The 25,182-nt window shown below is 38.8% G+C and overlaps 1 protein-coding gene across 1 annotated transcript in view; it reads right to left on the bottom strand.

Annotated features, from left to right (window-relative positions):
• Window positions 1-25,182, bottom strand: part of LOC126828863 (sodium- and chloride-dependent glycine transporter 1) — a 34,131-nt gene that overhangs the window by 7,554 nt on the left and 1,395 nt on the right. Inside the window, exons 2-10 of the mRNA XM_050558937.2 lie at window positions 6,973-7,195; window positions 6,488-6,619; window positions 5,511-5,638; window positions 4,539-4,720; window positions 3,307-3,445; window positions 2,545-2,679; window positions 1,784-1,887; window positions 1,131-1,255; window positions 769-881 (exon numbers count right to left, since the gene is read on the bottom strand). Of these exons, the coding sequence (XP_050414894.1) occupies window positions 769-881; window positions 1,131-1,255; window positions 1,784-1,887; window positions 2,545-2,679; window positions 3,307-3,445; window positions 4,539-4,720; window positions 5,511-5,638; window positions 6,488-6,619; window positions 6,973-7,195 (1,281 nt within the window). The remainder of the gene's footprint in view (window positions 1-768; window positions 882-1,130; window positions 1,256-1,783; window positions 1,888-2,544; window positions 2,680-3,306; window positions 3,446-4,538; window positions 4,721-5,510; window positions 5,639-6,487; window positions 6,620-6,972; window positions 7,196-25,182) is intronic.

Genomic DNA, 25,182 nt, shown 5'->3' with positions numbered 1-25,182 from the left:
TTATATCGAATTCCAACTGCCAAGGGATCTTTTACGTGCATTCCAATATATACACGGGACCTCGGTTTTTCGTCTCATCCAAAGGAGCTCACAACAATAACAAGCCAACAGTGAGGCTGATGTCCCCCGCCAAATCGAAATAGTAAATAGATGACACACTTTTTAAATTCATATTTATCGTTCGATTTTACCATTTTTCTAAATTTTATCACCCGCAACCCCTAACCCCACGCCACTTCTAATATTTATGCCACTCGGTTGATATTCTTCTCGGGTAATTTATGCCCCAACCACGCCCTCTTTACGGAATGTAAAATATTATAATATCATATTTACTTGAATTCGGATACAGTAGTCACTATCGGTCTGTTACCTGGCAACAGACAACGAATAGTCGTTCGGATGGTACGGAAAATTCGCGGTCCCGTGTACACATTGGAGTGCACGTAAAATAACCCTTGACAGTTGCAATTCGAAATAACAGTAGGCCGTTCGAGCAAAATTTCCCTCATAGCAAACTGCATGGCAACTGTTCGTTCATTAGCTAAGTCGGTGCTTATCAGTAGGACGTTAAACCCCATTTCATTTTTGTACCCTTGAGAGTTGGGATACAAAATAAGAGCGGGTTCCCGTGCCACCGTCCGGCCACAATTTCCCTCATAGCGCACTGTTTGGTGTATGCCCGTCTTCATTAGCCCAATCGGATATCAAAAAATATCATTTATATTTACTAAGCTACAATTGAATAAGTTTATGAAATATACAAACCTCACTGTCTAGACCTAAGGTAAATAACATAAAGAAAAAGAGGACGGACCAAAATTGAGGTATAGGGAAGTTGGATAAAGCTTCTGGGTAGGCTACGAAAGCTAAACCATAACCTACAAGACATAAGTTAACATGATTTAATATCGCACTAAACTGAAATATACATATATACAAAAATAAAAATATACACTATAATACTTTATAATTCATTTCACTGTTCGTGAGTGAGAGGGAGAGACCCTACTCCTTGTCACGTAGGGGTCTTGCACATGTACACCAACGTGTAGGCAACACTTGACTACCGCGGTCCCCGAATGGTAAAATCAAACATTATTGTTGATAATTGAATAACAATCACTCACCTGCATCTGCAACGTCTTCAATGGGAGCATCAATAGTTTTAGCCATTGCTCCAAATGTTGTAAATATAACAAAACCTGCTATCACACTTGTTATAATATCCATGATACTGATAAGTAGCGCATCTCTGAAAATATTGATATAAGTTATATTTATAGCATGGCTTTCATGAGTTAACAGGTTTCATCACAGAGGCCGTGGGCCGAGGTGTTAAATCTGTTAACGAGGTCTTTTGGATGGCCGAATGGTTAGCGTGTGCTCGCTGTATCATAAGGTCTGTCATTGAGTCACTGCTAAAGATTCCTACGCGCAAGCAAATTATTGAATAAAATTGGACCATATGTTAGTCCCATTTCTGTCTGTCTCTCTCTCTCTCTCTGCCTCTCTCTCTCTGTCTGTCTCTCTCTCTCTCTCTCTCTCTCTCTCTCGCTAAACTTGTTAACGAATGAAGCGTGCTATAAATGACTTGTAGCACTGACACCTGCTCAACATGCTCGTTGTCATTTTCATTTCCTTTACTTGATCATTTACATTTTCTTTTGACAGTACTCTTTTTTCTTTTGGTTTGACGATTTAATTGGAAATAAAATCTCTTTTCAAATGGTAAATTTTTCAAGTTAACTACTTTTAAAAATAATTATTGAAGAATACGTACGGATAAACATTATTCTTGAATTTGTTGTAACTCCCAAACATAATAATTCCACCAAAAGACACACTCAAAGAGAAGAACATCTGGCCGGCTGCAGCGACCCAGACCTAAACAACAAAATGAAACAATTAATAATACATATAAATTCGTAATGATAATCCTGTAACCTTCCTATCTGTGGACAGTGGTTTCACGGGAGGAGGCAAAGAGACTAAGGAAAGATTCTTCGAGCCAAATCAGGTTACTCCGTATTAAGGCTAAAGTTACTGGGCATATCATGTACTCCGTATAAAACTTAATAGTGGTCTGAATCCTTCTTAATTTCTTTGTGTTAAAATGAGTTACTTCTCTTTTATAATAAACGGTCTTCAATCCTAGAGGAATTCTGGGTTAGAGTAAAATGTAAGACTTTTTTTTTTGATTTAGGCCTTCTGCTTGCCTTGAACAAGTCCGACATCTTGTCGCCTATACGCTCCAATATCATATATAATACTATTAAACAGTGCCAATATGTCTGACAACGTGAGGTGCATCATGACACCAGGAATTGCCTTCAATTCCTCACACAACAAACCCGTAAATGCTGAAGATTTCTATCTGGGGTTTCTAAACCGCTTAATTTTGATGATTTCTAATTGGGGTTTAAACCTCTACATTCTTATAAAACCCTGAGAAGCGAATGAACGCGTAGTTATGATTACCAGTTATATAGTTTTAGTGTGTACTACATTTATTCTCTCGGTACCTACAACGACCAAACTTACCTCTAGTTTAAGGAGTTCCTCCCATTTAGGAATGATAAAATAGATGACCCCATCAATAGCGCCATCTAGTAGAGCTCCTCGTATGAGTAAAATTAGAAGAACAACGTACGGGAACGTGGCCGTGAAATATACAACCTGTAAACATTAAAAATAATCTAAACATCGTGTCGCCAGCATTTGAGAGGGATTGAATAGTGTTAAATAGTAGGTTAATATTGAACACGAAAAAGGATATCCAAATTTCAGCACTGAAGAAAATGGGTTTACAACTCGTCAATTGCGTGTGAGGGAGAGGAGAGAGAGAGAGAGAGAGTAAATAGAGAGGAGAGATGGAAAGAGAGAGGAGAGAAACGGAGAGAAGGGAAAGAGAAAAGGAGAAAGAGAGATTACAAACTAGGTCATGTCGGGACTAACATATGATACGATTTCATTTCAATAATTCGTTTTAGCCCTCGGGGGAAACCGGAGCACCCGGACAAATCCACGAGGTTTGGCAGGCAAACTCTGCAAGTGTGGGGGCGAAACCACGCAACTTGACTGAAAGACAGATATTATCATCTAAGATGATATATATTATGATATATGTAATGATATATGTAATAATATATGTAATCATATATTTGTAATGATATATGTAAAAATATATGTAATAATATATGTAATAATATACGTAATGATATACGTAATAATATATGTAATGATATATGTAATAATATATGTAATCATATATGTAATCATATATGTAATCATATAAGTATTTACCTTTCCTGAACTTTTAACACCTTTTATCAAACATGCTATAACAACAATCCATGATAACATCATACATAGAACTAACCACCATAGAGGATAGCCCAGATTCTCTGGTTCAATTCCATCAGATCTTTGAATAACTTCCTTACTGAAATGATTTGTATTGTTATAAATTAAAGCACCTGTCTGTGATTGAAAGTCACGTAAATACCTTTACTACTTTATTTCAAGCCGTGCAGTGATTATCACAGTGTGTTAAAATAACAATTCACACCGCAGGACCAATCCGGATTTACCTGGGGTATCAAGGTTTGGTGGTGGTGGTGGTGGTGGGGGTCCGGTCAAGGTGTATAATATTATGGACACTGTCAAAGGTCTTTCTTACGCACACTGTAGCCTTAAACACCACTTATCATCCTCGGCTTTTTTCAATTATGTTTAATAACCACGCTTTCATCTCCTTCTAGTAGTGTTGGGGGGGGGGGGGCACATAAGTGGAGTAATCTAGGCCCACTCTCCATCTAAATCACATCTTGACCAGGAGATATTTTAAACGTGTTTAGTCAGTCGAATTTTTAGGGATAATTTACAAACTTTCCGGGGCCTAAGTGAAGGGGGCTTTGCGCCATGGGTATAGAGTTTTGGCGCCCCCTATCAAATGAAATAAATGAATGGTTTCCATGCTACAAACATATTGATATGGCTCAACCAGTGTCAAACATATACTGTGGCAATCTTTTTCACAGAGGTATTGCGAAAGTCGTATTATAACTCTGTATAAGGTCACTGACAGTTATAAGTTCAAGTGTGCGTTCTTCATTACACTGACGTCATCATTGACTCCATACGCGCACGGTGTTTACATAAGACGTAGTAATTTAAGCTGGTCCGGGCAAAATGATGCCTTTTTACTCATTGTATATACCCATTTACACTAAATAGATAATATTTTTTATCCTGATATACTTCAAACACCTTTATTTGCAGAAGGAAAAAAGTAAATATTGTGAACTAATTAATTCGCACCGATGTCATCCCTATCAGCGATTGTAGTGGCCTAGTGAATATTCACTGCTGATCAGTGTGATTCGGTGGCTCACGTATGCTAGCAATGGGCTCTAGCACGTTCCCCACAGCCCAAAATATCTTGGCGAAATCGGACAGGGGGCCACCCAAGCCGCCCCTCACGATATAAATATTATGTTTGGAATCTTCTTCCTTACCAAGCCCCTGAAACTTACTAGAAAAAGAACTCTGCGGCTGACTTTGGTTTACCAGTATAATTAAGTTGTGTACAGTTTTCTGTGTCAAGGGTTACGTTGAAGGTACATCTACATGCTTCCTCTAGTGCGTAGTCTACAGTAGCATTACCAGTACAGTTATCTGGAAACTTAAATCTTTTTGCAACACAGTTCTCCCATTCCTAAACAAATTAATAAAATATAAATTAAACAAATAAATAAATTAATTAAATTAAATGGGGTTTAACGTCCTGCTGTTCTGCGTCTATACTGGGCTAATGAAGACGGGCATACACCATACAGGGAGAGGGGTTAGCCTGTTCCCCTATCCCATTCAGACAAACTGAATAAAAATATTGTTTATAAAAAAAATACAGTGTGCTATGAGGGAAATCTTGCCCGGGCAGCGGCGCTACGGCCTACTCTTATATCGAATTCCAACTGCTAGGGGATATTTTACGTGTACACCAATGTGTACACAGGACCTCGGGGAGAAACCACGCCGGACAATCCCGATGAACTTTCTCGGCTAACGCCGGGATCGAACCGGCGACCTCCAGGCTAACGAGTCGACGTCTTACTGACTTAGCCACCGTGGCTCCCAACAAATAAATAAACAATATGACGTGAACAAATCACTCAGATGTAACAGTTTCTTATAATGTTAGAATAAATAGAGAATGGAGTGAATTGGGTTAAATTTGAGACTTTCGTATCCTTATTTTAATTTAATGGGTGGTGGGGGCGGAGTTTCCCGTCATTACTTCATTCTGACACAGAATTACCTCGGTTTTACATTTCAGCGAAAATCCTCACAACATTTAAGATCGGTATGGAGAGTTATTGCTGCCAATATTAAATGCTCTGCTAAAACGTTTTTCCAAAAAGTACAATGTACAATGTCCTATCATATATAATTGATTCTAGTAAACGATAACGCAAGGAAATCAAAACGAACCGCTGAAAACTTACAGGTTTGCAAACTGTCCAAGGAAGTGTTGTTTGCATAGATGAGAAGAAATAATACAATGTATACGCCATGATGACGTTATAGTAGATAGCAACATCCAGTGATATGAGAGCCATAGACACACCAATACCTGAAACATAAACAATATAATGACGTTATAGTAGATAGCAACATCCAGTGATATTAGAGCCATTGACAAACCAAACAAAATCTATAGTACTTTGAAGTCAATGGGAAAATAATTGCTAGTCTGAATCCTGATATAGACACGTAGACTATTATCTCCCTTGCATGACGTTTATTAATAACATATTCTACAATAGATAAGGCTTGTGGGATAAATTTCATATGTTACTGGAGATATCGCTTTACATGAATTTGATTTATACCCAAAGAATTATGTTTTTTTATTTGTGCGTGTAAGAAAGGGTTGGGTGATAAATAAAATCACCTTCTCATCTTTCTTGGTATCAAAAAATATCAACACTCGTCGATAAAGTAAAAAGAAAATAAAAAAAAACTCCGCAAAGCCTCGTTCGTTTTTACATTATCGACTTGTATTGATATTTTTTTATATCCGATTGGCCTAAGGAAGACGTGCATGTACCTTACAGTGCGCTATGAGGGAAATTTTGGCAGGACAATGGCACTGAAACCCGCTCTTATTTTGTATCCCAACTTTCAAGGTGTACACGGGGCTTTGGTTTTTCGTCCCACCCGAAGGACTAAACACTGTACCATGCCAGGCCCTCCGTCCTGTACCGCTGAAAGGGGGAAAACGCGTCATGTTCTCCGTCCTGTACCGCTGACAAGGGAAAAACGAGCCGAAAAATCCCGAGTAACTTTCTCAGTCAACACCGGGAGCCAACCCGAGACATCCTGGTTAGCAAGCCAACATCTTAACCACCGAACCACTGCTGCTCCTACTGAAATAACTGATATATTATACACCCAAGAAACGTATATAGATTGATATTACCTTTGGCACATGGGTTCATTGCCCATACGCCCGTCGGTCCTTTTCCAGAAAACTGACCCATAACCAACTCCATGAAATATAAGGGTTTGCCTATAACCAGTTGTAGAATAAAGTAGGCAATCACGAAGGCCGCTGTAAAGACAATTATGAAATAATGATTTCAAACCCCAAGAACAATGAATACGAAACGAGACGGATTGTTTACAAGATATCACAATTTAAACATATGTTCTATTTTATTGGATGTCAACATCCACGACACCCTCTCCGCTTGACATCCACAACATCCTCTCCGGTCGACGACACCTTCTCTGTTTGACATCCACGACACACTCTTCGCTCGACATGCACGACACCCTCCCCGCTCGACATCCACGACAGTGACGATACCCTCTCCACTCGGCATCCACGACACACTCTCCACATAAAAAGGTAAACAGAAACACCATTTTAAGCACAGATTAAAAAAGCGTCATCATACATACCTCCACCGTTCTTGTAAGCCAGATACGGAAACCGCCAAACGTTACCAAGACCGACGGACAACCCGATACACGACAAGAGAAATTCTGCTTTATTTCCCCATTGTCCTCTATCTATCTCGTCCTTCCCGGCACCATCGTCATCTATAATTGGTGGTCTAGATCCATTCTGTGATCTTTCATCATCTTTTGAAATATAGCCATCTCCTTTTCTTTCATTCACATACTGAAAAGGATGAGATATACCCAAATAACAATCTGACTGATCAGCTTTAATCATGTAACACAAAACCACTTTATTGACAGATTAGTCTTAATGGTGAACATGACAACATTAATTATAGCCTTAATTTTGTAACTCAACAACACCAAACTGACTGATAAGCCTTAATGGTGTAACTCAACATTATACTGACTGATTAGCCTTAATGGTGTAACTCAACATTATACTGACTGATTAGTCATAATGGTTAACATGACAACATTATTTATACTGAATTTTAATAATAACAAGTCCATTTATTTTCATGTAGCGAGTTCCACAAATTGGCAGCAACAACACTAAATGAGCGAGCTCCAAAAGAGCTAAGTTTATATTTTGGGACAACAAGGTTGTTCTTAATACTTGATCTTAGATTTTTCGATGGCATGTAAGGTACCAACACACAATTTACGCATTGATATGTAAGAGACGTCAATTTAAAATCAATTCTCGCTTGCACTGGAAGCCAGTGGACTGACATAAGTACAAGGGTGATACGGTCTCCCAAAGGAGTTTGTGTTACGATCTGCGCTGCCTTGTTTTGGATGCGCTGCGGTTTATATATTGTGGTTTTGTTAATTCCGGCAAGCAAACTATTGCAGTAGTCCAAACGGGACAATACAAGAGAACGGACTATTGTTGCCGTGGCAGAAGGAGTAATTAGTTGTAATTCAACAACATTGGCCTTAATAATGTAACTTAACGCCATTATACTGACTGATTAGCCTTAATAGTGTAACTCAACAACACCATACTGACTGATTAGTCTTAAATGTGTAACTCAACATTATACTGACTGATTAGCCTTAATAGTGTAACTCAACATTATACTGACTGATTAGCCTTAATAGTGTAACTCAACACCATACTGACTGATTAGTCTTAATGGTGTAACCCAACAACATTATACTGACTGATTAGCCTTAATGGTGTAACTCAACAATATACTGACTGATTAGTCTTAATAACGTAACTCAACACCATACTGACTGATTAGTCTTAATGGTGTAACCCAACAACATTATACTGATTGATTAGCCTTAATGGTGTAACTCAACAATATACTGACTGATTAGTCTTAATAACGTAACTCAACACTGACTGATTAGTCTTAATAACGTAACTCAACACTGACTGATTAGTCTTAATAACGTAACTCAACATTATACTGACTGATTAGTTTTAATGGTCTAACACAACATTATACTGACTGATTAGCCTTAATGGTATAACTCAGCGTTATACTCATTGATTAGTCTTTATGGTGTAACTCAGCGTTATACTCATTGATTAGTCTTAATGGTGTAACTCAGCGTTATACTCATTGATTAGTCTTAATGGTGTAACTCAGCGTTATACTCATTGATTAGTCTTAATGGTATAACTCAGCGTTATACTCATTGATTAGTCTTGATGGTGTAACTCAGCATCATGATTGATTGATTAGTCTGAATGGTGTAACACTGACTGATAGTTTTAATGATTTAACATAACTACATTTACTGACTGGTGAGTCTAATTTTTCACAGCATATTCTACTCTAAAATGTATGGAAAATGCTTCAATGTCGTTTATTATTGACAAACTGTCAAAAATTCTTGTACGTGCTTACAAACGAGTATATTGATAGGCCTCGTTTCTTGTCCCATCCGAAGGACTAAATACCCTTTTCTTGCTGCTGGGCTCTGTAAACTACAGAGTAAACATATAAGCAATTTCGATCTGTTTAGCATCTCTTCGTCGTTCAATTCTATAAAAAAAAAACCGACTCTTCCCTTTTGAACTTGCATTATTCTATGCTTAAATTTTGCCATTTAAAAATCAAATAACTTTGTGGCTTGTCTCGGGTTTTTAAGCATCGATATTCAACGTACAACGGTATATATGCGTTACTGGTCCGAATTCCATAAAAATTAAAACAAATATTTGAATTACAGGCGTTTTAGAGCGATAAAACTACCATGAATATAAACCCACACACAAGTATAAGATGGTTATATTGTCGAGTACGCACTTCATTTCTGTATTTATTAAAAATGAACCGAATTACAGTATAATAAATACTTGTTAATTAAAGTAACTAGTGACCGTTATATCCATAAAGTAGTGTTTAGTATTACTGTATCTTAAGATCTGTACACTTTTAACATTGCTAAATGGCAATACTTGAAGTGGCAATACCTGATAACACTACAGAAATGAAATGAACGTCCTACTTTTCTGCTCCGAATTGGGCTAATGAAGATGGACATACGCCATACAGTGTGCCTACTCTTATATCGAATTCCAACTGTCAAGGGATCTTTTACGTGCACGCCAATGTGTATGCCCAACCTCCGTTTTTAGTCTCATCCGAACGACTAGACAGCTGCATCACTGACAAAGGGGGGGGGGGGGGGATCACGCCAGAAAATCTGGATGAACTTTCTCGGCCAATGCAGGGATCTTAGCCACTTAGCCACCGTGACAGCCCCCCCCCCCATATTAGCGATTTAACTCATTTAAACTACTCGATCGCCTAATCCACACTTTATGTTAGTCTAAAAATGAGAAAATATTGAGTTGAGGAGGACATACTCTCCTTTCCTCTAATCATTTCACGTATGTTTAATGTTTGTAAAGGGACGGCCATTAAGGTCACGTACCAGGACACGTTTTATGTGACTTCATATACTAGCTAATTCTCCGCGAATTCTCTCTTAATTTGAAATCAGTCATGAAATCTAGAATCTCAGGTTTAAAATCCCTGTGCATTATTTGCATTTTTAGGGACAGTAACAAGTTTTTCACCTCTTAATTCAGGCTAAAATCAACTTAAATGGATTATTTAACATTTAATCAGGAAGTCAAAAACGAAATCTCCAGGCTAGGATTCAGATTAAAAAGAGGCCCATCAAAAGCTTTCTCATTATTGTTGTTTGCAAAAGATTAAAAATCCCCCAGCAACCTGTTTAATTTTTGCCTGCGCCAAAATAGGGTAGAACATATGTAATGTCATTTTAAAACAGAACGAACGGAAAAAAAGTTTCACAATGTTGTAATTTGCAACTGATTAAAACTCCATCAAGTGATTTTAACCTGTTTGCAAGGAATTAAAAATCACTCAGTAAATGAAGTTCAAGGACTTTAACCCCAATCTGTTTAATTATAATGTTTTTTTCTATAGGGTTAAAGACATGTAATGTCCTTTCAAAAACAGAACGAACGGGGAAAAAAACTTTCACAATATTGCAGTTTACAACAGATTAAAGTAGCTAAGTCTCTAACTCAATATCATCCAAAATTTTCGACATTGAAAACACGAATTATTTGTCAATTTAAATCAACATTGATGTTGTGATCTTACCGGGAAAAGATGGGCTTCTGATATCCAATATTTAAGACAAAATAAACATTTTACCATTGGTACACGAATCGTGTACCATAATTCTAACAAGGGACTCGAAGAACGAGGCTAGACATTCGACAAGTCATGTCAAACGGTGACGGCATATTCATATCGGGAGAGTATGCGCAATAAATACTATGTAGACTAGAATAACCAGACGCTAGAAATTTTCATGCGATTGAGACTTCAGACATATTTCGCCGAACGTAAAAATGGAAACAATTGAATGTAAATCAGTTTATATATATTCATATTACATTATTATATGCGTTAAGACCCATTTCTGGGCATTTGTGTCAATTTCTAGGTCCAAAATATTAGCGATTTAGCTCCTTTAAAACTCCATCAGTTGACTTTAACCTGCAGCCTGTTTAATTATTGCCTGTGGTTATATTTTTTTATGGGTTGAAGATCTTAATCTTAAACCGTTTCAAACCCGTAGAAATTTGTTGATTTTATTTTTACTTTTGTTGAGTACAAACAAAGTTCACCATGGGATTAAAGGTTACCAATTCAAAATAGGTGGTTTACTCGGTCAAGTTGGGTTATTTTAAAATATTCACGAAGGGCGGGGAGAATAAACCAAGGTTTATACACTGATGGGAGTTTGATTCATGTTTCATTGTTGACACGTGTTTTGTAGTCTGCTTATTTAAGAGCCTCCAAGGCTACGGTCACATTTTATATTTACTTTAAGACCAGAAATGAACTGAAATTGTGTTAATGAGAGAGAGAGAGAGAGAGAGAGAGAGAGAGAGAGGTGGGGGATAACGTCCACTCGACACAAACCAGGTCATTTCGGGACTAACATATGGTTCAATTTTATTTCAATAATTCGCTTGCGCGTTGGGGACTTTAGCAGTGGGAGGAAACCGAGGAACCCGGGGAAACCCACGAGGTTGGACAGACAACAATACTCACGTTATTTATATTTGCCGTGGTATATCATGTTGTTTGGTATTTATAATTGCCGTGGTATATCATGTTGTTTGTTATTGATATTTGGTCGTGGTATATCATGTTGTCGGTTGTTTATATTTGCCGTAGTATATCATGTTGTTTGATATTTATATTTGCCGTGGTATATCATGTTTATATTAGCTGTAGTATACTATTTTATTGATATTTGTATTAATTTATAATTCAACTATTAAAAGTCTACATATAACTAAAGGATGTTTAAACATAATTTATTTTAGCACCTTCAAAATTCATGTTGATTTTTATATCAAATGTCGACGACAATGCAAATAGTCTATAGATAGTTTTTGTGTGTCGTCTACCTGTAGTAGACCACTCAGTGTGTTGTTAATTACATCAGACGATTAAGATGAACGAGTTTAGATTTAAAAATTTTAAATGTATTATTCGCCATATATTAAATTTCACGAAACTTACTTCTTGAATATAGGGGGTTGGATGGTTGAATGGTTTGCGTGTGCTCGTTGTACCATAAGTTCTGTCATTGAGTCAACTGGCGTGGTTTCGATTCCCTGGTTTTACGTAACAAGGAGTAGGGTCGCCTGTCCAACCTCGTGGGTTTTCTCCGGGTCCTCCGGTTTTCTCCCACTGCTAAAGACCCCTACGCGTAAGCGAATTATTGAAATAAAATTGAACCATGTGTTAGTCCCGAAATGACATAGTTTGTGTCGAGTGGACGTTAAACCCCTTTTCTCTCTCTCTCCTCTGCACAAGCTGTCTGATAAAGCTGGAAAACTGATCCAGCAATACAAATTTAAACGAACGCGCCGGGTTTTTATTATTATAAACAAACAGGTAACTATTCATTACAACAAGCCACAAAATGAACACAACACAATGTCAAACACCAACCAAAGGGCGTTTCGTTACAATAGAAATGTATTCAGTATATTGTCAAGGAGATTTGAAATTTTTATTCAACTACCGAATCGTTAAACGTACTGTTTGTTAGCTATAGTATTAGGTTTTCTAGGAAAAGCAAACATATCCAGTCTCGTATAGGGTCATTCCATGTCAAGTGGGCCAGTGGTGGGAAATTGACACCCTCGAAAAAATCTGGAAAAAATATATGTTATTGTATATGTCGAAAATAAAACCGTGCAAAATTTGTGGACTGTAGATTGGAAATTGACTGAGATACGGGCATTTGAGTTTCATGAATTGTCGATAAATTTTACACAGTTTCTAGTTTTTACATGACAATAACACATATTTTTTTTCCAGATTTTTTCGAGGGGGTCGATTTCCCAAATTTCTGAAAATTGACCCACCTTGACATGGAATGACCCGATATAACACCCGTAAAATTTACGTATTCTACGAATGGAGTTTTATGTTAACTGATCAGTTAAATACAACGTTTGTGTATTAAATTAAGTAAAATGAATTGGGTGTAACGTCCTTCCTTTTCTCTGCACCAACCGGGATAATTAAGACAGGCATACAATATATACGTTGTTCTACGATATACTGTTTTTCCCGGACAGCAACTGAATTCCAACTGACAAGGGTTCTTTTACGTGCACCCCAGCGTGTAAACGGGACCTCGGGTTTTCTTCCCATCCGAACGACAAGGCGCTGTTCCTTACCGGGTCCTCGTTACTGCAGCACTTGAATTGATCTGGCTAGTGAGCCAGCGCCTTATGACTGAACCACTGTGTACATTTTATCGTCCCACCCGAACGACTAGACGCTGTTCTTTGCCAGGTCGTTCTTCCGTGATCCCCTAGCTGGTTAATGAGCCAGAAAATTACTCACTGAGCCGTCGCGTCTCCCTTGTGTATTGTTGTTGTTGTTCTTAGTGTTTAACGTCCGCTTCCACCGAAGGTAATATCGCAGACAAGTTATCTTATTTTCTTTTTTCATTTTCATTATGTAAGCGCATGCCCAGGGGTCTTTCCTGTGGGAGGAAACTGAAGTAAACCCGCGAGGTTGAGAAGGCGCCCCTATCTCCAAGCCACATACGTTCACACCAGGGATCGAAACCACACCCGCAAGTCAGAGGTGACCGCCAGCTAGAGGTCGAAGCGCGGCACTCTAGACCACTAGCGCCCCCACCCACATTGTGTATTAAAAGTACATTGCCATTACATTGACGCATGAGAACATTTCTTTGAATTAATGATCTGTGTCCAAAATCAACCCAGAATGAGGCTGTTAGCAGGGAGTCCAGACTCTTCAACAAAAAGATCAAGTGACCTTTAAAATCTGCGCTCATATAAAAACAACTCAATAAACCTAAATTTATAAATGAAAAACGAAAACGATTTTTGGGGTGAGCCTCTAATGGCCAATTGAGAGAATATCGGCATACTTAGTTCAACTTTCTTCATATGTGCACTTTCTTATTGAGAATGAGAGAGAGAGAGAGAGAGAGAGAGAGAGAGAGAGCTTAACGTCCACTTGACACAAACTAGGTCATTTCGGAACTAATATATGGTTCTATCTTATATCAATAGATTTGCTTGCGCAATTATTAAAATGAAATTAACCATTTGTTTATTCCGAAATGATTTAGTGTGTCGAGTGGACGTTACGTCGCCCCCCCCCTCCCACACCTCTTTCTATCTATATCCCTCTCTCTCTCTCTCTCCCCGTAAAAAAATATTTTGGGAGCAGTCCGAGGAATGTTGCGATCAAAACACATGATATAAAAACAACACCATTGAAAAAGACACACCTCATAAAATGACTCATAAACAAAAATGATAAAAGTTCTTTCACAATTGAAACAGGTTTAGTTTTTTGGGGGCGGTTTTAACAGGTAGATACCACATAGCCGATGATAATAAGAAAAGGTATTGGGTACGCAACGCCCTATTTTCATACCTCGCACCTTATTATATGTCGGACATCACATTCCCATTTGAATACATGTTACTATGTGTTTTATGCATTTACACATCTTCAAATATAGTATTTTTCGGCTTGGTTCCCGCTTGTCAGTGGCGAATGACTGGGATGAAAGATCCCTTGGCAGTTGGAATTGGAAATAAGAGTAGGCCGTAATGTCGCTGTCTGGTCAAAATCTCCCTCATAGCACAATATATAGCGTATTCCCTTCTTCATTAGGCAAGTCGGTGTAGAGCAGTAGGACGTTAAACACTATTTCGTTTCATTTCATTTCAAATATAGATTCTCCGAACTTGCGAAATCATATTTCAGACATTATGAGTGACCTCCCCGTTGGAATATAATCTATTTTTATTTTCAACTTGCAGCCCCAAAAATTCCCTACATAATTCTCGTCCTCGAAATGGCCAGAAAACACAGCCTTGTCGCTGAACTTAAATCTGTCGAAGTTTTTACCAGTACGAATGTTCCGCAACCAAAGCATTGCTCTGTATTTTTCCGTTGGTCTGTTATGTGGGTTTGGAATTTTAAAATATGTCACATTCCGATTTTTACAGGTCTTACTTAAAAGGCCTTGCTTAAACACCCAAAAGCTACACATTCAGGCCGTATCATCTGTAAGGCTAGTGAAGTAGGACGTCAACAATTTTCCGAGGTAACTATTAATCTTAGTTTTGATTGGCTGAGATGTATCGATATACCGAAACATGGCGCCACCCAGTATTGTAACATTTATTATATGTGATAAGCCTTTGGATCTTTAAAATTTTATATTTGTTTAATTCTTTAACACAGAAGTATTTTTTTAATAGTGACTACGCGAAATAGCCTGCTTGGGTGAATGTTTCCTTTAAAGATTAAAAACATTATCGCTGTTATTTTTATATTATACACATTTCAATAGTTACTTTAGTAACGTATATGTATCGGCTCTGCTCTCTACTAGGTTACTGAGATGGGGAAAAAGCCTTATTTTCATATTAGTTGTATAGACAACTCGTCAGTAACGTAGTAGAGAGCACAGCCGATACATTACGTTACTAAAGTACATGTAACTACTATTTCAATAATCCGTGACATCCTGCGAAAAGCGGGTGATAAGACAAAAAAACCATAAAATAGGTGAACCATGCAGTACAAATAGGCGTGACTGTCATCGTATCCTTTTTAACGACTATTAAAAACACATGACAAATACATTATAAGTTATTTTATTTTGTAACATTGTATTAGTCATCATTCACAATGAACTAATAATTTTAAAACCACTGATGCATGACATCAATAAAATATACCAAGTGTAGACCGAGCTTGCGACTGGGTACAACTATTTAGAAGCAATTTGTGGGCGGATGAACGCAAATGACTGTAGTTTTGCTGGAAACGTATGGGGCCGCAACTGACCCTTTACCAGATTCTGTCTGTTAGGTCATCACTGATATTAAACAGGTTTTAAACTTCTGATGTGTTAGGGTACATTTTTAGAGGACTTACAGTTGCGTGAATAGACCGCTTTTTAGGGCAAGATATGAGTATTTTGGTCATACTGTGAAATTGAAATTGTTAAAGGGTGGCTCTCTTGTTTGATATACTTCGGTTTAAGTGCACACGTTTAGCTTGTTTGAAAGTTTAGAATATAGAGCCGGTTGGAAATGAAGATTCTTGTTTTCCTGGTCAGGCGTAATGGGTGACCTGATAAATGAGATAAACCAGTGCATGGTTATCCAGACACTACTACACGCTCAATTACAAAAACTGTTCACCTTCAACCCATCCCAAAGAAAAAGACCCCACCCCACCCCCACCCCCTTATGAACAATATGATTAAAATACAGATCTGTATTTCGTTTCGTTTTTTTTTATACTTTTGATGGCCTATACTACATGAAGATCTGACAAGTTATAGTGGGAGATCACATCAGGGGTCAAACGAGTGGCTTTTGACCCTATGACGTCAGACATTGATTAATCATTCAGCGTTAACGTTTCTAGTGGTTTTTCCCAGTTCCGTGCATTAAAAGGCCAAGAACTCGCCGTAACAGACCGTTTCATTGGCTAATCTCACACATCATTCAGAACACGTCAATGATAACAACTCTTCCAGATCTTAGTGTAGTAAAGACAAGTAAAATGAAATTTTGAACTATAAAAACGAAACGAAATAGGATCTGTGTTCTAATCAGATTGCCTTATGAAGTTCTCGAACAATCTGTATATAATGCAAGTACAAATGTCTATAACGTAATGTGTGAACGCAAACTATGGTTCAATTTTTATTTCAATAATTCGCTTGCGCGTAGGGTTCTTTAGCAGTGTGAGGAAACCGGAGGACCCGGAGAAAATCCACGACGTTGGACAGACGACCCTTGTCACATACAAGCGGGGGAGTCGAAACCACGCCACTTGACTCAATGACAGACACTATGATCCTCGCGTTAACCATTCGGCCACCTAACACCCAGAATATGAAGAGAAGCGGTTCTTTCCTGTACATAAATCTAATTATTTTCCGGAGTAATATATAGAATATCGCGTTGTGCACAGGGGGTTGGCGTAAACCAGAGAAGGAAATGAAAATCGGCCATTATACATGTAGTTCAGTGTATCCATCCCAACCTTGGATCCGTGGAAAAAGTATGGCGTTGCTCGAAGCCAAAGGGTTTCTCGGAAGGTCACGTTGAAAATTGGGAAGGGGGGGGGGGTAGCCAAGTTGTTTAGACAAAGAGTCTCAGCAGCCGATATAATGGTCACTTTATATAGGATCCACGGTGGCTAGGTGGTTAAGACGCTGGCTCGCTAGCCTGGAGGTCGGGTGTTCGATCCCTGCATTGGCCGAGAAAGTTCATCCTGATTTTCCGACGTGGTTTCCCCTTGTCAGTGGTGCAGAACGGAGGGTCTGACAAGGACAGCTGTCTAGTCCTTCGGATGATACGAAAAACCGAGGTCCCGTGTATACATTGGAATGCACGTAAAAGATCCCTTGGCAGTTGGAATTCGATATAAGAGTAGGCGATAGTGCCGCTGCCCGGGCAAAATTTCCCTCATAGCACACTGTATGGCGTATGCCCGTCTTCATTAGCCCAGTATAGGAGCAGAACAGTAGGACGTTAAACCCCATTTCATTTCATTTCATTTGATCAGAATGGCGACCCCTCTCTCTCTCTCTCTCTCCCTCTCTCTCTCTCTCTCACACACACACACACAAAGATGCCTCATGCTACTATTTATCAAATAGTATTTGAAATGTGGTGACACGCTCACCGCCTGTGGATAAGGCCTACGCGCAAGCGAATTGATGAAAACAAAATTGAACCATGTGTTAGTTCCGAAATGACCTAGTTTGTGTCGAGTGGATGTTAAACCACAATTCCCCCTCTCTCTCTCCCCTTCTCTTTCTCTCTCTCTCTCTCTCTCTCTCTCTGGTATTAAATATGTGACCAAAATAAACATGGCGAAGTCTGATGCCAAGTGTCTATATCAAGTAACTATCTCAAATATTGCAAAATCTGTGTATATGGATTCGCCATTTATATAAAGGGAATATGAACGAATGGTTTTGCAGAACATCTTGGCTCGCGTTGTTTAACGTACTTTGAAGTCGGGCCTTTGTCGTAATGATTTACCTAATCGTGTCAGGGGTGTGTGAACATTATAATTACGCTATTGTGATCTCCATTTCATGTTATGCAATACATTAGTTACGGTGGTACATTAGGTACAACCCGTCGTTATATAATACCCCAATTCATCCGCAACCATGCATACAATACATTATATTATGTCTTGTTCGACTTACACCTGGGCCGTATTATCTATAAGACTGTCCTATACTGAAGCCCAGCGACCAGGGACTGTTTCACGAAATTTTAACTAAGATAAAATCCAAATTTTAGTAATTTGATTAGGTAATATTAGATTGATTTTAGTGCTTAGCCAATCAAAATTGAAGTATCTACTAAAATTTGGATTTTATCTTTCGTTAAGATTTCGAGAAACAGGGCCCTGGTTAACTCCTAATGTGACACTGTTTAGTTTTGAGTTGAAGTGTTACATAATGAAATGGGGTGTAACGTCCTACCTTTCTGCACCAATTGGGCTAATGAAAATAATATACATGTAGTGTGCTATGAGACATATTTTACGAGGATAGCGATGTTAACGCCTACTCGTCCTAGAATTACATTTCGAATCCCCGGTTGTACGATACAAGGAATAGGGTCGCCTGTCCAACCTCGTGGGTTTTCTCCGGGTCCTCCGGTTTCCTCCCACTGCTAAAGACCCCTACGCGCAAGCGAATTATTGAAAAAAAAATTAAAAATAAGTTAGTCCCGAAAAGGCCTAGTTTGTGTAGAGTGGAAGTTAAACTCCATTTCTCTCGCTCTCTCTCTCTCTCTCTCTCTCCCTAGAATTACAACTGTCGATTATTCTTCTACGTACACGCCGAATCCATGGTTTACCATCGATTTATCGTCCTCTCCGAACGACTAGACGCCCTCGTTTCCGTCCTGCACCTGCATAACTTATAATGTGAAACCAGGCTGGATAATCCGTATGGAAGTACTCGGATCTTTTACGTACACAAGACCCCGGTTTTTCGCCCAATCCTCGTGCACTATATGAATGGACATTAAAAAAAACATATATTATCAACACAGTTTAACGTTCGAGTTGGGTTTGTTTTGTTATTTCAAATGACGACATCTTTTACGGAGTCACATGACCTTCACCCCTATTCAATCTATAGAAAGTTAACAAATTAAATCATGAAAAGCTGTTTTTTTTCTCGAGTGTTAATGTGCTCATTTATGCGTTTCTAAAGGGTGTATATTCTTTTGCTATATAACGGAGAACATTGTTTACTGTGTATAGTCAATATTACGTATATATTAACATGCTCTAAACACATGGGGGATCACGTGGCTAAGTGGGTAAGACGCTAGCTCGCTAGCCTGGAGGTCGGGTGTTCGATCCCTGCATTGGCCGAGAAAGTTCATCCAGATTTTCCGGCGTGATTCTCCCTTGTCAGTGATGCAGGACGGAGGGGCTGACAAGGAAAGCTGTCTAGTCGTTCGGATGGGACGAAAAACCGAGGTCCCGTGTACACATTGGCGTGCACGTAAAAGATCCCTTGACAGTTGGAATTCGATATAAGAGTAGGCCGTAGTGCCGCTGTCCGGGCAAAATTTCCCTCATAGCACACTGTATGGCGTATGCCCGTCTTCATTAGCCCAGGTTAGGAGCAGAACAGTAGGACGTTAAACCCCATTTCATTTCATTTCATTTCATTTCTAAACACATGATCAAACTATTAATCCTAGCCTTCAGTTAAAGATACATTATGGGAGATTAGATAAAGAGCTGGTAGTTCTCACTGTAATAGTTAAAACCTAGATAGTGTAAAGGGAATTTACTGAATTTTTCAGGCAAATTGGTCCACCCTGAACCGAGTATTTAGCGATTGAATTTTGAACCTAGCCTCGATCATCATTACTAAAGTCGGTACGATAAAAACATAGTCTCTATTAACCAATTTTTTTTATTTAATCAGAAGCAGCAGATCGGGTTCTAATCCAGTAAATATCGCAGGATAGCGATGCCATCGAGAGTTGATTATGGTCTGGATAAATTAATAATTTAGGTAACATTTCAGGTCTAAAGAAAGACCTGCAATTGGCCGATTTAGCTCTTGCATAATGTATGTGTAAGAATTTACTCAAAATTGTTCGCTTTATTTTAACTAAAATATAGCCCTTTATAAAACTTTTGTTGTTTTAAAGTAACAGATACATTAATAAGAAACTATGTGCAAAGTTTTGTGTTTCTGGATCCAAGATATTTCTCATAAACACAGATTGAAAGTGGATTAAATTTTTAACTTAAATCTGAGAAAGGTTTGTGAACTTGGGGCCTGGTTCATAACACAAACAGGAAAATCCCACCATAGGGCATGCATACTATCGCTGAACTTTTCATCTTTGCGATAATCTTTCATTTGTGTTGCCCAACATTTCTGATCCCATGTCGTTTTAGCCAATATAACCATCCCGGCTCGTAGCACATACAGGGAAACCACACCCAATGGGTATGTAAATAGGACATCATTGAACTTTTCGTCTTGGTGAACATTGCGATGTTTCTTTCATTTTTGCCTGGCCACAAGGAGTCGTAGTCAATATAACGCTGTACTTGAAGTAGGTGATAAACGTGAACATAACCCTAGATATTCTATGATAAGAATAATATTGAAATAGGTGGCTCTTCCGTAAAAGTGCTTGACTTTATTCAGTCTGAAAATTAATTGTCCAATTTCTCTGATCACAACTCGGGGTAACCAATTTAACTTTAGGCTTACATGTAGGTTGTGATAGACGTAAACATTGGTAGAACGTTCTTGTGACTGTTTGTTCTAGTATACCGTATTTCACCGAAAAGGTGGGACAGCCTTATCAGTAGGGCACATTCTGCACACAGACGACCATCTACTTCATACTTCGAGAATAGATCTCTGCCCTGAAAGGCCGCCATATCCAAAAATTGGAATACTATTTTGTAATAATCCGGTTTTACCCCGTTTTCCATCTTGCATACATACAAAGATCAAATAAACCTTTTCAGTTTCATTTAATGGAAGCGGAATCAATACTTCCCAAAATTCTCAAAAATGTTGGTTAACTAGCTTAGTGTCTGTTGTCAGGCGGACCTAATTGTAGAAAGACAGCCTAAGTAAAGTATGGGTAGGGCACTGGCCTCGCCACTAAAATGTTCCGGGTTCTAGAAGAGAGAGAGAGAGAGAGAGAGAGAGAGAGAAAGAGAGAGAGAGAGAGATGGGGTTTAACGTCCACTCGACACAAACTAGGTCATTTCGGGACTTACATATGGTTTAATTGTATTTCAATAATTCGCTTGCGCGTAGGGGTCTTTAGCAGTGGGAGGAAACCGGAGGACCCGGAGAAAACCCACGAGGTTGGACAGGCGACCCTACCCCTTGTCACATGCAACCAGGGATCCCGGTTTTGGCCGAGTACTTCCATACGGATTATCCAGCCTGGTTTCATATTATGAGTTATGCAGGTGCAGGACGGAAACGAGGGCGTCTAGTCGTTCGGAGAGGACGATAAATCGATGTAAAACCGTGGATTCGGCGTGTACGTACTACGTAGAATAATAGTCGACAGTTGTAATTCTACACAGAGAGAGAGAGAGCGAGAGAGAGAGAGAGAGAGAGAGAGAGATGGGGTTTAACTTCCACTCGACACAAACTAGGTCATTTCGGGACTAACATATGGTTTATTTCAATAATTCGCTTGCGCGTAGTGGACGTTAAACCCCATATCTCTCTCTCCCTCTCTCTCTCTCTCTCACTAACCTGGAGGTCTCGTGTTCGATCCCGGTGTTGGCCGAGAAAGATCATCGGGACTTTCCGGTGTGGTGTTCAGTGGTGGTGTAGGACCAAGAGTCTGGCAAGGGACAACATATAGTTGTTCGGATGGGACGGAAAATCGAAATCCCGAATACACATTGGCGTGCACATAAAAGAACCCTTGACAGTTGAAATTCGATATAAGGGTAGGCCGTAACGCCGCCGTCCGGGAAAAATTCCCCTCACCGACAGACTGTAATTAGCACACGCTACATGTATATAATTATTTTACTGATTTTGGGGTCTGAATATTGTTTGCTTGTGTCAAGGGTAAAGTAATTTTTATGGTAGTTTTTAGATTAATCATGTCCCCAAGGCAGTCAGAGAGGTGGATACATTTGTACTTTTCTTTTACCTTTTGACCTAATTAGGAATCATAAATCATCCAATAAATATGTATTGTGAAATATATTCTTAAGGAAGGGTTATCCGGGTGTTCTACTGTCGACAAACCTCTCTATATGTTTATTTCGTGTAACTTTGTTCCGGGATATTTTGTCAATTGTAGACGAAGTTATCTTGGTCAGCTATTGGTCTTGGTTTTACAGGTGCCTAGCTCGGAAAGATTCTAAAATTGGTATTTTCGAACGCACTATTAAAACGAAAAAATGAACTGACATAAAATGGGGTTTAACACCCTGCGGTTCTGTTCCGACTGGGCTAATGAAGACGGGCGTACGCCACGCAGTGTGCTATAAAAAAAAGTATGTCCGACAGAGGAGCATAAGACCTACTTTTTTTATATAGAGACCAACTGTCAAAGTTTTCTTTTACGTGCACACCAATGTGTACATGGGACCTAGGTTTATCGTGTCACCCGACCGACTATGGGTTGTCCCTTGTCAAGATCCCCGGCCTACACCACTGACAAGGGCGAGCCACGCCGGAAAATCCAGATGAACTTTCTTGGCCAACACCGGGATCAAACACGGGACCTCCGGGTTATTGAGCCAACGTCTTACTCACTGAGCCACCGTGGCTCCAAAAAAGAACTGTAAGTTGCTAAGGAATTTTGATTGGCCCAACTAGACGAAAGTCGACAAGAACAAGAACCTGATCCCTGCCGCCTTCCAAACCAAAAACGTCTGTTTGACCACGTATATATTAATAATAATAAAATACCCTTGCCCATGCAGTGATGTCACATAAAATTCTATAGAACACCCATATAGAAGCAACCATCAAAGAGCAACCATCGCTTTATGCTTCACTATAATTCATTTTCAGACTGAAGAAACGCAAATATTTTTAGAAGGTATACAACAGAAAAATACCCAAACGTTTATTCCGCGACGTAATTAGAGTTATCCCTACCCATCCCAATATGGTGGGATATGTGTCAATTCTATTTGTTCCAGCATCGAATATATTAGGAGACTACACCTATATATACATTAACAAATGCATAACGTATATACATATATCTCTACACCTACACGGTTAATGAATCATATGTAGCGTATTATTTTCTTCTTAATTGTAAGTGACACCTTTATTTTACATCCGTGTATAACAACCCTTTCTTCTTGACCTAACACAAACAGAGCGAGAAAGAGAGAGAGAGAGAGAGAGAGAGGGGGGGTTAACGTCCACTAAACACAAACTAGGTCATTTCGGGACTAACATATGGTTCAATTTTATTTCAATAATTCGCTTGCGCGTATGGGTCTTTAGCAGTGGGAGGAAACCGGAGGACTCGGAGAAAACCCACGAGGTTGGACAGGCGACCCGACTCAATTCGGCAATCTAACTCCCCAAGCCACAAACAAGACAACAATAGAGATGAAGACTCAATTCCCAATAATTTGTTTTTATAAACTGCCCAAGCCACAAACAAGACAACAATAGAGATGAAGACTCAGTTCCCAATAATTTGTTTTTATAAACTTCCTATTTCAAAATGAAATGTGTTTTACGTCTTACATTTCTGCACCAGCCTAGCGAATGACGACATATATACGTCATGAAGTATGCTATGGGGAAAAATGTAATTGAAACTGTCAAGATTTCATTTATAAACGTATCCGGGGCCTTGTTTTTCGTTCAAAACGTGAAACTTTAAAACACAATTATAGTCTCTTATTATAGTTTGTAATGAAATGAAATGGGGTTTAACGTCCTACTGTTCTGCTCCGAACTGGGCTAATGAAGACGGACATACACCATACAGTGTGCTATGAGGGAATTTTGCTCGGACAGTGGAACTACGGCCTACTCTTATGTCGAATTCTAACTGCCAAGGGATCTTTACGTGCACACCAATGTGTACACGGGACCTCGATTTTTAGTCCCATCCGAACGACTAGACAGCTGTCCTTGTCAGGCCCTTTAAATAGGGTAATAAGACACAAAAGGGGCTTGGACATAAAAAATATTCGATATAAAACATATCCGAAGATCATATCAAATGAAAATAGTTCGTATCACAATTCGAACTTCAAAAACCGAAAAATCTATTGAAGTACTATCAACACATATAATCAAGACTGAAATCTTTAAAAGAAATGAAACAAAATTACCTCTACGGCAGAAATATTTCTGACCGTAAGTATAGACTTGTTAATAAGATAATTATTCTATAAAAAAATTGCAACAAAAATACTACTACGACAGAAATATTTCTGACCGGAAGTATGGACTAGTTAATAAGATAATTCTTCTTAAGGTACGACAAAAATGTAAATACTTTAGTATATGAAAATACGGCATAAAAACGTCAGATTGATATAGATGTGAGCCTCCAGGCTGACAAACGCGTCTTTCGCCCTCATTAATTCATATGACTTGCTGTAAATTTGTTTATATTAATATAAGTTATGGCAAATAATTCAAGCATAAACACATGTATTGCTACAGAACACATGCGGTTATATCCAAATAACGATGACATAAACAGAAATTATAATCGATGACGATTAATATGAAATAAACATTTAATAGCTGTTCCTTTTGGGTAGGCGTCTTGTGTGTAGGCGTCTTTAGCAGTGGGAGGAAACCGGAGAAACCGGAAGACCAGGAGAAATCCCACGAGGTTGAAACGGCGACCTTATTCCTTGACACGTACAACCGGGGGAATCGAAACCACGCCAATTGACTCAATAGCAGACCTTATGATACAACACGCACGCGCTAATCATTCGGCCATCCTATCTGTACAGGATCTGGAGTAAGTTTCCTCAATGAGTGTAGAATTATTAATGAAGGGTGTCAGTTATCGAACTTAGAAGCCTAGTTAATCCATGCCTGCCATTTGGTCTGCATATCTCATATCAAGCGGAAAATAATTAAACCCCAATACAAGTTCGCGTA

Source organism: Patella vulgata, chromosome 7 (assembly GCF_932274485.2).
Source record: "Patella vulgata chromosome 7, xgPatVulg1.2, whole genome shotgun sequence".
NCBI lineage: Eukaryota > Metazoa > Mollusca > Gastropoda > Patellidae > Patella > Patella vulgata.
Note: the sequence above shows the minus strand (reverse complement) of the source record. Positions and strands in the feature narration are given on the sequence as shown.